We start from the raw sequence: 13,854 nt of genomic DNA, 5'->3' as shown, positions 1-13,854 counted from the left end.
TCCAAGCTGGCTGTGGGATACTCGTCCACTCTGTGGGAGCCAGGGATTGAACCACCAACCTCCTGATCAGCAGCTGCCCTGCCCTACCTCCTGAGCTACAGCCACATCATTAAATATTTTTTTAAAGTGTCATTAATTAAAAAAAATGTAAAATCATTCAAAGGCATTTAAAGAAATTTGAAGCATTTAATAAATAATAAACACTTTAATGGAATAGTAATGACTGATATAGTTAATTATTTCAATTTTAATTTGTAATTAATTAATTACACATTTAATTATGTATTTATTTTGGCATTTGTGGGCCTCAAAGCCCAAGCACAAAATATAGTTTCTTCCCTCTGCTGCTGAGGAGACATTCATCCGAGTCACCAGCCTCAGAAATCACAAGTTAACAGCAGCTCAGATCAGAGCCCAGATAGATGCCACACAGAGCTCCAGTAGCAGACACATCTCTACATGTTCAGAGGAGACTGTGTGAATCAGGCCTTTATGGTCAAACAGCTGCTGAGAAACACAAGGAGTGGACATTAGACCAGAGGACATCTGTGCTTTGGTCTGTCCACATTTGAGATCTTTGGTTCCACCTGCCGTGTCTTTGTGCGATGCAGAAGTGAAGGCAAAAGGACCAACAAGTGCTCAGCATCTCTGGGAACTCCTTCAAGACTGTTGGAAACCGTTTCAGGAGACGACCTCATGAAGCTCATGGAGAGAACGCCAAGAGTGAGCAAAGCAGGACTCAAAGCAAAGGGCGGCTTTCATTACTACATAATTCCATATGTGTTCATTTATACTTTTGCAGTCTTGATTGCAGCAAGGAGGAATTATGGCAGGAGCCCTAGCTCCGCCTGGAAGAGAGAGCTGGGGATTCAGTAACAGCAGGTCCTCATCTTTGGCCTACACCTTTGCCATCATTATATCTGGCAAGGAGTAGGCTGGGGCGCCACACAGCTGGGCCTCCAACGCCAACTAAGACAAGCTTCTCTTAAACATAAAACAGAAATTTGGATGCCAGATGGATCAATATCTACCCACCCATCAGCCATAAATGAGTAGTTTGAGAAATTCTACCGCGACCTTTACATCACCTTTTTTTTTTAGGTATTTACAAGCCTGAAGCTTTACTAGTAAGCACTTCAGACTTTCACAACCACCAGATCATTCAGTTACTGATGACATACTTGATTTGGACCCTTGTGCAAAAGGCAATATTTGAATAAATTATTTCAAGATTCACCGAGCTGGGAAAAAACTAGATTAACATGAATAAAGGATCTCAAAATGGAAATTCCCAAAGAATTCTGGCAGCTCTGTCTAGAGCTTTCTGTATTAGACAATGTTTGATACAATTTAAGAGAGTACTTAGTTACAGACAAGCAAAAATGTATCCAACTGTGAGTGTAGCATGTGCAAGATGCCAATCAGGTTCCAACCACATTAGGGAATATGTTTTGGGGGTGCCCTCGGCTACACAAATTCACAAGAATGTGTAGGTCTTTCATACACATGCAACAGAACAATTTCACCATCGGCCCACATCTCCACCTTTAGGATTCCTGCCCAAGCTGTTATGGTTTCGTCACCACAGCTAAAAGCGATTGCTTTCGCCTCAGTCACGGCTCAAAGGTTTATTCTTCTCCACTGGAAATTAGACAAACCTCCTTCTTTTAACAACTTGGTAAAATAAATGCTTTAAATGTTACAGCCGAAAAAACTGAGCTACAGCAATTCAGTTCAATTTTATTTATACAGCACCAAATCACAACAGCAGTCACCCGAAGGCGCTTTATATTCTAAGGTAGGCCCAACAATAATCCTTACAGAGGAAAAACTCAGATTCATGGATTTAAAATGGACTCGTAAAGTTTTGGCGAACTTAAAATAAAACAAAAAATAAAGCTCGCTAGCAAACATGAAATAACTTTGCCAGTGTTGGTCTATGGGATGCCAATAATAGTCCATTTGATTAATTTACCATGCTGAGCATTGTTACGTTAACTTGGTGATGACTTTGCTTACAGAACTGTTATATCGTGAGTGGTGCTTCATATGCCAATGTGGCCACATTGTACATCATAGTCATGCACTTTATTTTCATGTTTTACAGTAACAGACACGCGTTTTCAAGAACACAGGTTTATTGAACTTTTTTAACTAACATTTCTCAAACAATTGTGAGGACAGAATATCCATTGTACTAATTTCATTTTTTATATCATGGATTTTTTACATTTGTGACACTACCATTCAAACCCAGGTCTACTTAATAAAATTACATGTTTCCAACTTCCTGTACTTTTTTGCATTTATCAAAATATGCTGATATTTTATTTACAATGCTTTCTGTAGACAGTGCTGAACAGAACTGTTGGCAGGTCAATGAGCTGCATATCTATTGCTCTTCCTCCTCCAGGTCCCAGCAGCTGCTGAATAGGCAGGCATAATTCAGTCAGGTCCGCTGTTCTCCAATCCCCAAATCCAGACTCCTGTACCCAAACTGCCAGACGTAGAAGTGTGATTCATCACTCCAGAGAACACGTGTCCTCTGGAGTCCAGTGCTTTACACCACTGCATCCAAAACCTTTCATGTAAGGCTCGGATGCAGCTGATCAGCCACGGAAACCCGTTCAATGAAGCCGTCTAAGTGCTGCTCTCAAGCTCATTTGAAGGCTTTCATTCCCAGTGGTTTTCACTTTGTTATACTACTGGCAGACTGGAATATTCAGCATTGCACAGGCATCCTGTAACGGTACCACGCAGGAATGTATTGAGCTCATGACAGCGACGCATTCTTTCACAAACGTAGAACCAGTCTGCAGGCCTGGAGCTTGATTTTATACAGCTGTGTTCGTGGAAGTGATCGGAACACCTGAATTAAAGGGTTTGGGTAGGCGAGGGAATACTTAATATAGTTTTATTACATTCAGCCATTCTCATAGATGAAAGATCTGAAAGTGCTGTTTGGAAGTGTTGTTTAGTTATATTAAAAAGTCAAACAGTTATCTGCAGGAAACATTTCAATTAAAAAAAAGAAGCTAAATGTCCCAAATGCATTTGTTTAACTGTACTAACATAATGAGCTGAAAGAACAGCTTTGCATGAATGATACAGCTCGAAAGTTTGAAATAAGAACCCACGTAATTCAAACAAATAAAGAAAATCAATTAGCAGGAGCTTTTGACACTTAACATACTGTGATGAGCTGAAAGCTCAGTAATGGGTTTAAAATCACTACAACAACAACGTCTAAATAATTATGGATTCCTGTCTACGCTTTAACAGTGTCAGCGGCACAATAAAAGGGTTAAGATGAGGGGGCGTCACATTTGAATAATCTAATTTGCTAGATGTGGTAGAGCTCTGTGTTGATTGGCTGTCGGCTTTGTGCATCAGTGACTTCTTTCCTTCACCGTCCGTGACGTTAGTGCTGTCGGTAGTTCCTGTAGGAGTCTGATGGTCTTGAGGAACCAGTGCCTTTAACTGAGTAAAAAGTTCATCATCCAGTTCTTGAAACCTTCTTCTTGTCGTGTTAGAGTCAGCGGGGGCAGAGAGACACTGGTACATCTGAAACACAGAGGGTCTCATCAAAACACTGGAGCAAAAAGTTCCTATTTTTAGGTTCTGCCAGAAACATAAAAAGCCAGACGGCTGACAAAACCTAACCAGCACAGATCACCAACTGTCCTCGGCCTCCAGTGAAAGCCAAGAATGAAATTTATTTCAATCAAAGTAATTTTATCCTCAAAAGAAAAAACAATTTCAGGGCTTTCAAAGCCTGATCACATGAAGACGACGGCTGTGTGTAAGCAGCAGGTCTCACCTGGATCATATGTTTGTGCAGTTTGTTGCAATCTAGCAGGGGAAGCTCCTCTGGGAGAGACATTAAAAGGTCCAACACTATGGCACTCTCTGGATGACAAAATGTATTATTAGCAAATGTAAATTCATCAAGTGAAAGCTATAAACAGACTTTCAGGAGCGATCCAATATTTTGAGTAACCAGAGGAACAAGAACACAATGCACGTTTCAGTTTTTCCTTTTTAGCGAAGCTTTGGTCAAAGACAGCACCAAGTCTGTTTCATAATAGTGTAAAAGGAGTTCACAGAGTAGGTGTACCCTGGTTTTATATGTTGTTTCTTCAATTTTTAATTTAAAAAAATATCTCTTTCAGTCTCTTTGTTGGTAACATCTCCATTTCAACACCTGTCGGTGAAGACAGGTGTTGCCGGCATAAAATGTAAAATAAGCTTCTATTTTTTTAAAAATACAATAAAAAAACTCTCAGTTTCAACATCTGAGAACTTGTTTTGTACTATTATGAACTGAATATATGCTTTAAAAGACCTGCATATCATTGTCTGCTTTTGTGTTTAGATTTTATGAAGTGTCCAAACAATTTGGGGTCAACTTGTGACGACCAAAATGGTTTCCCGGAGCTTGAGGGGTTTGCACATTCACAGGTTGCCTGATGGGAGGGGACGCTGCTGCAGACAGTTACAGTCAGACTGCAATCACTCCCAAAGACATTGATGAAGGTTGACAAATAATTGCTGTCGACTTATAGACAGATTGCCATCAGCTGGTTGTATTGTGCTTACTTTCTACAGAACAAGAAAGTTGCTGAGCGCAAATGAAGTCGTTAAATGTGAACTTCTATGTAGACAACAGACGTGAGTTTTTACTATTACAGTTAACTGCTGTATTATTTTACAGACTAATACCCGACTGTTAGCAAACTAAACTCTGCCTTATATTTAAGAAGCACATCTTGAGTACAGCTTTACCAACACGAATAACTTTTGATTTGTTTCTCGTGAAGACATCCTGTTGTTCTGAAGACAGAAACGAACCTTTTTTCATTAACCTCACATGAATATTACATAAAATACTGACGGCACCGGTGCAACCCCTCAGCCTCCTGGCAGACACACCTACATTTGAAAATCCTAGATGACTTCATACTTAAGTTTTCACATTCACAGGATATTTGTGGAAAGGTTTACGTGTGAAATTCAGCATGTTCAATGTGTTTGTTGCAAAAGGATTCTGCCATAATATTCAGCGATGCTTACCCATGGGAGTGAGTTGACAATCCTGATTCGGTTTTTGAACTGTACTTAAGAAGCCATAGATCCTCTCAAAGTCCACTACACACTTGACACCAAACATGTCTTTTGTGGCATATTTGCTGGTCTGACCAAACTTGGCATGAAATGCTGTGGCGGAGACAGACTGTGGGAGAGTAGTGGGTGTGGAGCAGCTGGAAATGGCTGAAGAGGCAGCAGTGGATAATACAGAACGGGGGACTGAAGTAAGGGTAGTGGCAGAGCAAGAGGCGGGCACATTAAGGCTGGAAGACAAAGACTGAGAGGTGGAGGTGATGGCGACGGTGGTGGGCTGTGACTCGGTGGGCTGCTGGGTGGTCTTGTTTATTGACCTGCTAAGACTTGGAGATGTCGAAGACCTAGAAGGGGGTTGAAGCGGTCCTTTCTCTGGCGTCGCTGTCAGAGATGCAGTCTGTAGATATACACATGGCTTGTCAGAAGTTTCAAATGTGGGCGCAGGCTGTTGCTGCGGTAGACAGATTGTGCCGTTTGGCATGCTACATACTTGAGATGGTGCTGGCGGTGTTTTGGATGGCCTTGTGGTTGGTGCTGGAGTCTTGGGTGACTGGACTGCCTTTGTGTACCGATGCGCACCTAGAGAGGGACGTTTTACATTTTTAGTTGCAATATATTTTTTCACAATAATATGGCAACAACTATCAACACATGTAATAAGGCGTTACCTTGGGGATCAGAAAGGACACACCTACAGTTTGGCTACTCTGGTCTGCATCTGTGGATGTGTTTGTAAACTTGCAGCTTTTTCCTGTGATTTGGTTTCTTTTAACACAGAAGAGTCAAACTGAACTCTGCAAACCTTAATTCATCCCTACAAACCATGTGAGACTGTTCACTCTGCTTACTGGTCAGCTGTGTCTGTGGCAGGAGTAACAGAAGTAAATACAGGGAGATGTTGCTGTGTGCCGGACTACTGGAGAACATGGACAGTTTACATAGAAATCACAGTTAGCTGCTAACCCATATATTGATGCCTATGATATATCTACCTGCACGTTTTTAGTACCTTGATGGTGGAAATAACTCATTTTTGATGTAAACAGACTAAACACCACAGGTGTGAAAAGACCCAAAGACACAAAACAAACAGGCTGGTGACCACTTTCATAGTTGTGACAGAGTATCTGGTCTCACAATCAATATGCAAGTGGCACGACAGCTCTATGAGATTGTCTTAATATACAGTAAAAGCCATAGAAAGCAGGCAGGTGTTTGTTTGTTTAAAAAAAAACAAGAACATATTTTTCCCATTACCATGTTCAGGTGCCCAAAATATGGAGCAAAACGGATATTACATTTCACAATATGGGAAGCTGTTATTCCAGCTTTATTCTTAAATGGATTAAACTCATTTTCCAATACAACACTCCCTAATGACAAAGTTTGCTTGAGAATTTCAATACATTTGCTTTTATTCCAAATTTATTAGTTAAAAACCAAAAATACAACATGCACATAAGTATTCACAGCCTTTACCGTCACACTCGAAACTGACCTCAGGTGCGCTGCATTTCCTGTTCTTGTCTGCAACTTAATTAGAGTCAAGCCTTGGTAAATTTAATTGATTGGACAAGAAAGGCCAGCTCATAGTTTATGGTGCAGGAGCTGTCTGTAGACCTCCAAGACAAGACAAACACAAATCAAGGCTGCAGACAAACTTCATGAAGGCCCCAGTGAGCACAATGGCCTCCATCAAGTTTAGAAGCACCAGGACTCTTCCTGGAGCTGGTGCTGATCAAGGTGTGGGACCGGGTGGAAGGGCCTTAGTAAGGCAGGTGACCAAGAATCCAACAGACACTTGTGGGCGATCGTGGCTCAAGAGTTGGGAGTTCGCCTTGTAATCGGAAGGTTGCCGGTTTGAGCCCCGGCTTGGACAGTCTCGGTCGTTGTGTCCTTGGGCAAGACACTTCACCCATTGCCTACTGGTGATGGTCAGAGGGCCCGGTGGCGCCAGTGTCCGGCAGCCTCGCCTCTGTCAGTGCGCCCCAGGGTGGCTGTGGCTACAATGTAGCTTGCCATCACCAGTGTGTGAATGTGTGAATGACTGGATATGTAAAGCGCTTTGGGGTCCTTAGGGACTAGTAAAGCGCTATATAAATACAGGAGTTTGTTACTAGCAGCTATATAAATACAGGCCATTTACCATTTACTCTGGTGACGTTCCAGTGCTGTTCCACAGAGGGAGGAGAACGTTCCACAACGACAACCACTTCTGCATTATTCGACCAATCAGACCTGTATGGTCGACTGGACAGATTAAAGTGAATCCTCAGTAAAAGCGATGATGCTTGCCTGGAATTTGCCAAAATAGATCTGAAAGGCTCTTATACAGTGGGGCAAAAAAGTATTTAGTCAGCCACCGATTGTGCAAGTTCCCCCACCTAAAATGATGACAGAGGTCAGTAATTTGCACCAGAGGTACACTTCAACTGTGAGAGACAGAATGTGAAAAAAAAATCCATGAATCCACATGGTAGGATTTGTAAAGAATTTATTCGTAAATCAGGGTGGAAAATAAGTATTTGGTCAATAACAAAAATACAACTCAATACTTTGTAACATAACCTTTGTTGGCAATAACAGAGGTCAAACGTTTACTATAGGTCTTTACCAGGTTTGCACACACAGTAGCTGGTATTTTGGCCCATTCCTCCATGCAGATCTTCTCGAGAGCAGTGATGTTTTGGGGCTGTCGCCGAGCAACACGGACTTTCAACTCCCGCCACAGATTTTCTATGGGGTTGAGGTCTGGAGACTGGCTAGGCCACTCCAGGACTTTCAAATGCTTCTTACGGAGCCACTCCTTTGTTGCCCGGGCGGTGTGTTTTGGATCATTGTCATGTTGGAAGACCCAGCCTCGTTTCATCTTCAAAGTTCTCACTGATGGAAGGAGGTTTTGGCTCAAAATCTCACGATACATGGCCCCATTCATTCTGTCCTTAACACGGATCAGTCGTCCTGTCCCCTTGGCAGAAAAACAGCCCCATAGCATGATGTTTCCACCCCCATGCTTCACAGTAGGTATGGTGTTCTTGGGATGCAACTCAGTATTCTTCGTCCTCCAAACACGACGAGTTGAGTTTATACCAAAAAGTTCTACTTTGGTTTCATCTGACCACATGACATTCTCCCAATCCTCTGCTGTATCATCCATGTGCTCTCTGGCAAACTTCAGACGGGCCTGGACATGCACTGGCTTCAGCAGCGGAACACGTCTGGCACTGCGGGATTTGATTCCCTGCCGTTGTAGTGTGTTACTGATGGTGACCTTTGTTACTTTGGTCCCAGCTCTCTGCAGGTCATTCACCAGGTCCCCCCGTGTGGTTCTGGGATCTTTGCTCACCGTTCTCATGATCATTTTGACCCCACGGGATGAGATCTTGCGTGGAGCCCCAGATCGAGGGAGATTATCAGTGGTCTTGTATGCCTTCCATTTTCTGATGATTGCTCCCACAGTTGATTTTTTTCACACCAAGCTGCTTGCCTATTGTAGATTCACTCTTCCCAGTCTGGTGCAGGTCTACAATACTTTTCCTGGTGTCCTTCGAAAGCTCTTTGGTCTTGGCCATGGCGGAGTTTGGAGTCTGACTGTTTGAGGCTGTGGACAGGTGTCTTTTATACAGATGATGAGTTCAAACAGGTGCCATTCATACAGGTAACGAGTGAGGGACAGAAAAGCTTCTTACAGAAGACGTTACAGGTCTGTGAGCGCCAGAGATTTTCCATGTTTGAGGTGACCAAATACTTATTTTCCACCCTAATTTACGAATAAATTCTTTACAAATCCTACCATGTGAATTCATGGATTTTTTTTTCACATTCTGTCTCTCACAGTTGAAGTGTACCTCTGGTGCAAATTACTGACCTCTGTCATCATTTTAAGTGGGGGAACTTGCACAATCGGTGGCTGACTAAATACTTTTTTGCCCCACTGTACCATTCTTGCCTGATGAAACAAAGACTGAACCCTTTGGCCTCGTCTGGCTCTCTTCCACAGCATCTTGTGTCATGCCTAACACCCCTCATCCCCAACTAGTTGCAGCAGATGGCAGCCTGAGCCCTGCTTTGCTGCGGCTTTCTTCCTGTTAAAAAGTAGTGGCTCCCCATCCAACCTGATGGAGCTCGAGAAGTTCTGTAAGTAGAATGGGAGAAACTGCCAAAAATAGGTGTGCAAAGCTTATGGTAACTTATCATTTTGTCATTATGGGGTGTTAGGTGTAGAATTTCTGCTATGATAAATGAATTTAGTCCATTTTGGTCTTGACATTGTAACATGACAAATTGTGGTCCAAGTGAATACTTTACGGATGCACTGTGAACCTTCAGGGGGAATGTTTTTGTTGTTTGTCAATCATTTCACACTGACCTATGAAACACATAAAAATATAGAAATAAATCAGTGTAGCGTCAATACTGGCAGGGCCCAGTCAGACCCTTCAGCCTCCTTGCAGATGCACCTATGGTATAAATCTCTGACTCTCTTCCACAGCATGTCTTTATCTTGTCTTCCATCTCTCCCCCCAACCGATCGCAGCAGATGGCCCCTCCCTCCCTGAGCCTGGTTCTGCTGGAGATTTCTTCCTGTTAAAAGGGAGTTTTTCCTTCCCACTGTCGCCAAATTGCTTGCTCATAGGGGGTCATATGATTGTTGGGGTTCTTTCTGTATGTATTATTGTAGAATCTACTGTACAATATAAAGCACCTTGAGGTGACTGTTGTTGTGATTTGGTGCTGTGTAAATAAAACTGAGTTAAATTCAATTCCAAAATCCAAAATGCCTCATTCTCAACTTATTGCGTTTAAAAGATTTCCAGAAAACCTTACGGTCAAGTTCACTGGCATTCAAAGTTTTTTGAAATTTTTTAGCAGATACATCTAGATTATCATTTTCAAAATCCTAGGTGACTTCCTTCTCCAGTTACTACATCACTTCGTTCTCGGGTTACGGCATACACAAACTTGATTGTTGGCATTGCCCACCCTCATTCCATCCAGTGTGATAAAAATACAAGACCAGCCTTTTATGGCTGATTTACCATGAAACCATGAAAAAAATTCAAATTATAGGCGCTTTGTTACTAGCAGCCTGTTACTTAAAAAATGGTAACTGAGAAACTGAGAAAGATAACACAATTTGACAGTACAAAAAAATATATATTTTTGCACCAACAATGCGATTCAGAAAGAGCCATTAAGCAAAAACCTGGCGTACATCAGCATACTGTGCAGTGTGCGCTTAGAAAACACTCTACCGCTTACCAAACGTTTATCAGAAATGGTCTCAATACAAGGGTGGCTACCATTAAAAATAAAAAGGAGCAGGCTCTCGTTTCTGGCAGCTGAATACATGATGCTGAGAGGTGGTTGGAGGAGCTACAGGTTTGTACCTTGCACTGGCACCGGTATTGGCCTCAAAGGGATGGTACGACCATCTGTGGGTGGTCTGTGCACCTGGGGAGGGTCACCATTTCTCAAAGTGCAAGGCTCTGTAGAAGACACGATCAGCATCTGAAAACACAGAGAGAAGCAGAATGTGGGAGAACAACATTGATTCAACTGTGTTTTTAACTACACAAATGTAACTATCAGCAGGAATTTTAAAAGCAAAGAACAGAAAACTTTAGTTTAATTTACATGCAGCAAGAATTATTCCTTGCAAATTAAGATGAGCTGTTGCACATTATTGATTTGTCTTTTTTGAAAAAGCTATATTCATTTTGATATCAGCCAAGCTCATGAAGGTGGTACTTTAATGCCATATATTTTCTGAGGTGGTACTCATCATAAAAGGTTTGAGAACCGCTGCTCTAGCTGATCTCGATGAACACCAAGGTGTTCCCAGACTAGCTGAGATGTACAGTCTCTCCAGCATGTCCTGGCTCTGCCCTGGAGCCTCCTTCTGGTGGGACATACCCGTTACGCCTCACCCAGGAGGCGCCCAGGAAGATGTTAGATGCCCGTACCACCTTTACTGGCTTCTTTCCATGTGGAGGAGTAGCATCTCTACTCTGAGCCCTCCTGGGATGGCCAGAACACTCAGCTCTCTTTTCACCACAATTTTAGGTGCAGCATCTGCATCACTGCAGCCGCAGCATCGATCTGTCTGTGGATTTCCTGCACCCCCTCTCTCATCACTCAACAAGACTCCGATATACTTAAACACCCGCACTTGGGACAGTAACTCGTCGTTGACTCCACCCTTTTTCTGGCTAAGAACCATGGCCTCAGACTCAGAGGTGCTGCTTCACACTCGGCTGTGAACCGCTGCAGTGCGAGCTGGAGGCCACCACCTGATGAAGCCAACAGAACCACATCATCTGCAAAGAGCCGAGACGAAATTCTGAGACCACCCAATTTAAATTCTGTCCATAAAAATTCGATAATTCCAAAAGCACCTCTCACAGAATACTCCAAGGGACACGGTCGGATTCCTTCTGCAAGTTCACAAAAGACATGCAGACTGGTTGGGCACTGGCACCCACCCCGTGCAACCTCAAATAAGATTCGGAAAGTACTGGGAAAAATTCTCTGATACAAATATGTGAAACGATAGACTTTGAAAAACTTTGTTTTGCCTGTTTGTCTATGAGTCTTCTTTTTTTGTCAGTGGGTCTTTGGGTATAAAGAACAGGCTCCACCACTTTCCCCCCTCTTTGTTGGAGACAGCACAAAGCAAAGATGACAATCAGCACAAGGAGAGTTTTACCGATTACCACAGCAATTCAACTTGAGAAACATGAACAGGTAGGAAAGAAGGCTGCAGCTTGACTTGTTAGCTGCTGAAGTTCAGTTCTGGCTGCTGGGCTGGGGTCTGAGTAACTTAGCCTTAGCATTAGCATCCTGTCTGTACAGGTGTTTGCAGAGAGCTGAGGTTCTGTTAGCAGTATAATAAGAGATTTGTTTTTCTGTCCTGGATGTAGTTTGCACTTTATCATCATGCTCTTGTCCTTTTCTTCAATAAAAATAAGAGTTCGGTCCATATCCACGCTGTAGACTGCGCCACTATTTTTCTCCACAGGCACACAAATTGAAATCAGCTGACTGTACACAAGTGCAAGGAGAACCAATAAGTGGAACCAATAGGCAAGCAGAATAACAATCCCAATGAATTAAAATACTGGGTCTCGTTTCTCCCTACTGATAACAGATCTATCCTGAAGTATGACTGTTGTGTGAAGGATTTGTTGTTTACTTAAATTATCACAAAAATAAAGTTTAACTAAATTTAAAAATGCCTACCTGAGAGAAAGCAGTGGAAATAGTTTCCTCAAGGGTTCCCACTAAAGAAGAGGCCATGTATGTCCACTCCTCAATGGGTTTTCTAACGTTCCTCTCCTCCCTCCTTTGCCTTTTCAGCTTCAACCTGGCATTTAAGAGCACTTTGTTCTTCAGAAGTTCAACCACAGACTGGATCTGAAGGAGGGAAAGGACAGTGCGTGTCTTTATGCACAGTCAGCACACAGTATAAACAAAAATTAATAAACTCAGTTCAAAAAGTAAGGAATCTTGTGTTAGATTATTTTTTGTAACAATATTTGGCAATAAACCTCATGCTCTTTAGTCCCCTAAAACGCTGTCACGTTTCTAAGGAAAATGCACTTGCAGCGGTTACAACGATGGAAAACTTGCCAAATCTTCTCTATCAATGACAAACAACTTATTCTGACAAGATGCTGACAGTCAGGTCCCTGTGAGCATGGTCAAAGTATGCCACGCTGACTGACCCACACCATAGGGCAACGTTAAGCTGGTGTTGTTGGTCCTAAATCTCCAAATTGAAGACCAAGTTCGAAATAATGGGAGATGTCAGCACTCAGGAACCATAGGCGGTCTTCTACAGATTTGCAGGATTACATGGCACTCCAGACAATCTAGCATAGACGGCACACGGCCAGTCTCTGGCCTCATAGGGCTGACATGACTGCCCTTTACTGTTTGCACTGGTATTGACAACATGTGCACTGGAACCTGAAGATGTGGAGGAATATCATCTTTGGTGATGATGAGTCCAGATTCTGTCTATGACATGGAGGACGCTACGCTGCTTGCTGCACCAATAAGGTGACAGCTTTCAGCTTTTGGTGAAGGAAGTGTGCGATGGTGTGGGATGTCATCGTTCTCACTGGAAATCCAAAGTTTGTCATTACTGGGGACTCATATTTCCAGTTTCTTCAGACTTTAATCATCCGATCCAATAAATGACACTAAATTTGAGCTGTTTGGCAGTGACAACGATCTGAAGGCACAAATACACGTTCCTTACGATTTAAGGGGAAATATACAGATTCAAGACGTATTAAAAATTAGGACTGTTAAAACAAACAAATAACCACTCAAACACATACTTCCTTACTTTCTGTTTATATAAATTAAAAAGGATATTTACGAAAGACTTGTTTTGACTTAAGTACCAACGAAAAGCGTCGTTTCTGTATGAGGGCCGTACCTCTGAAAGGGACCGAGTAGGCAGGTGTTTTCTCAGGAAGGCACAGTCGATGTCTGTTTTTCCTGCGGCGGTCCTGCTACTCAGTCCTTTAAGGGCAACAAGAAGTTTCTTCTTCTCGTCTCGATGCCAGCTGCATTTACCGGAACGTTCCGGCTCAGCTTCCAGTCTGTCAGCCCACTTTGTCCGAGTAACGCGAGGATGCGGCTTCATGTTCGCCTGAGATTCAACACAGGTTCCTGCTACTCAAAGCAGGAAAACCCAGTGCGCATGCCCTTTGCTCCAAA

The 13,854-nt window shown here is 42.7% G+C and overlaps 1 protein-coding gene across 1 annotated transcript; it reads right to left on the bottom strand.

Annotated features, from left to right (window-relative positions):
* Positions 1-2,120: 2,120 nt before the first annotated feature.
* Positions 2,121-13,832, bottom strand: snapc2 (small nuclear RNA activating complex, polypeptide 2). The gene is made up of 7 exons (XM_026160917.1): positions 13,571-13,832; positions 12,364-12,537; positions 10,512-10,632; positions 5,612-5,700; positions 5,074-5,518; positions 3,821-3,909; positions 2,121-3,564 (listed from the first exon to the last, which is right to left on the bottom strand). Exons 1-7 carry the CDS (start codon positions 13,778-13,780, stop codon positions 3,247-3,249), a joined length of 1,446 nt encoding a protein of 481 aa, XP_026016702.1. The 5' UTR covers positions 13,781-13,832; the 3' UTR covers positions 2,121-3,246.
* Positions 13,833-13,854: the final 22 nt, after the last annotated feature.

Source organism: Astatotilapia calliptera, chromosome 3 (assembly GCF_900246225.1).
Source record: "Astatotilapia calliptera chromosome 3, fAstCal1.2, whole genome shotgun sequence".
Classification (NCBI taxonomy): Eukaryota; Metazoa; Chordata; class Actinopteri; order Cichliformes; family Cichlidae; genus Astatotilapia; species Astatotilapia calliptera.
Note: the sequence above shows the minus strand (reverse complement) of the source record. Positions and strands in the feature narration are given on the sequence as shown.

Bases quoted from the DNA above. Each gene is read 5' to 3' on its own strand.
- snapc2 (XM_026160917.1), bottom strand. From the start codon at position 13,780: ATGAAGCCGCATCCTCGCGTTACTCGGACAAAGTGGGCTGACAGACTG. The intron at 10,633-12,363 runs GTAGGCATTTTT...CTGTGTTTTCAG, and splicing joins TTTCCACTGCTTTCTCTCAG to ATGCTGATCGTGTCTTCTAC. The intron at 5,701-10,511 runs GTACAAACCTGT...GTCCCTCTCTAG, and splicing joins AATACCGGTGCCAGTGCAAG to GTGCGCATCGGTACACAAAG.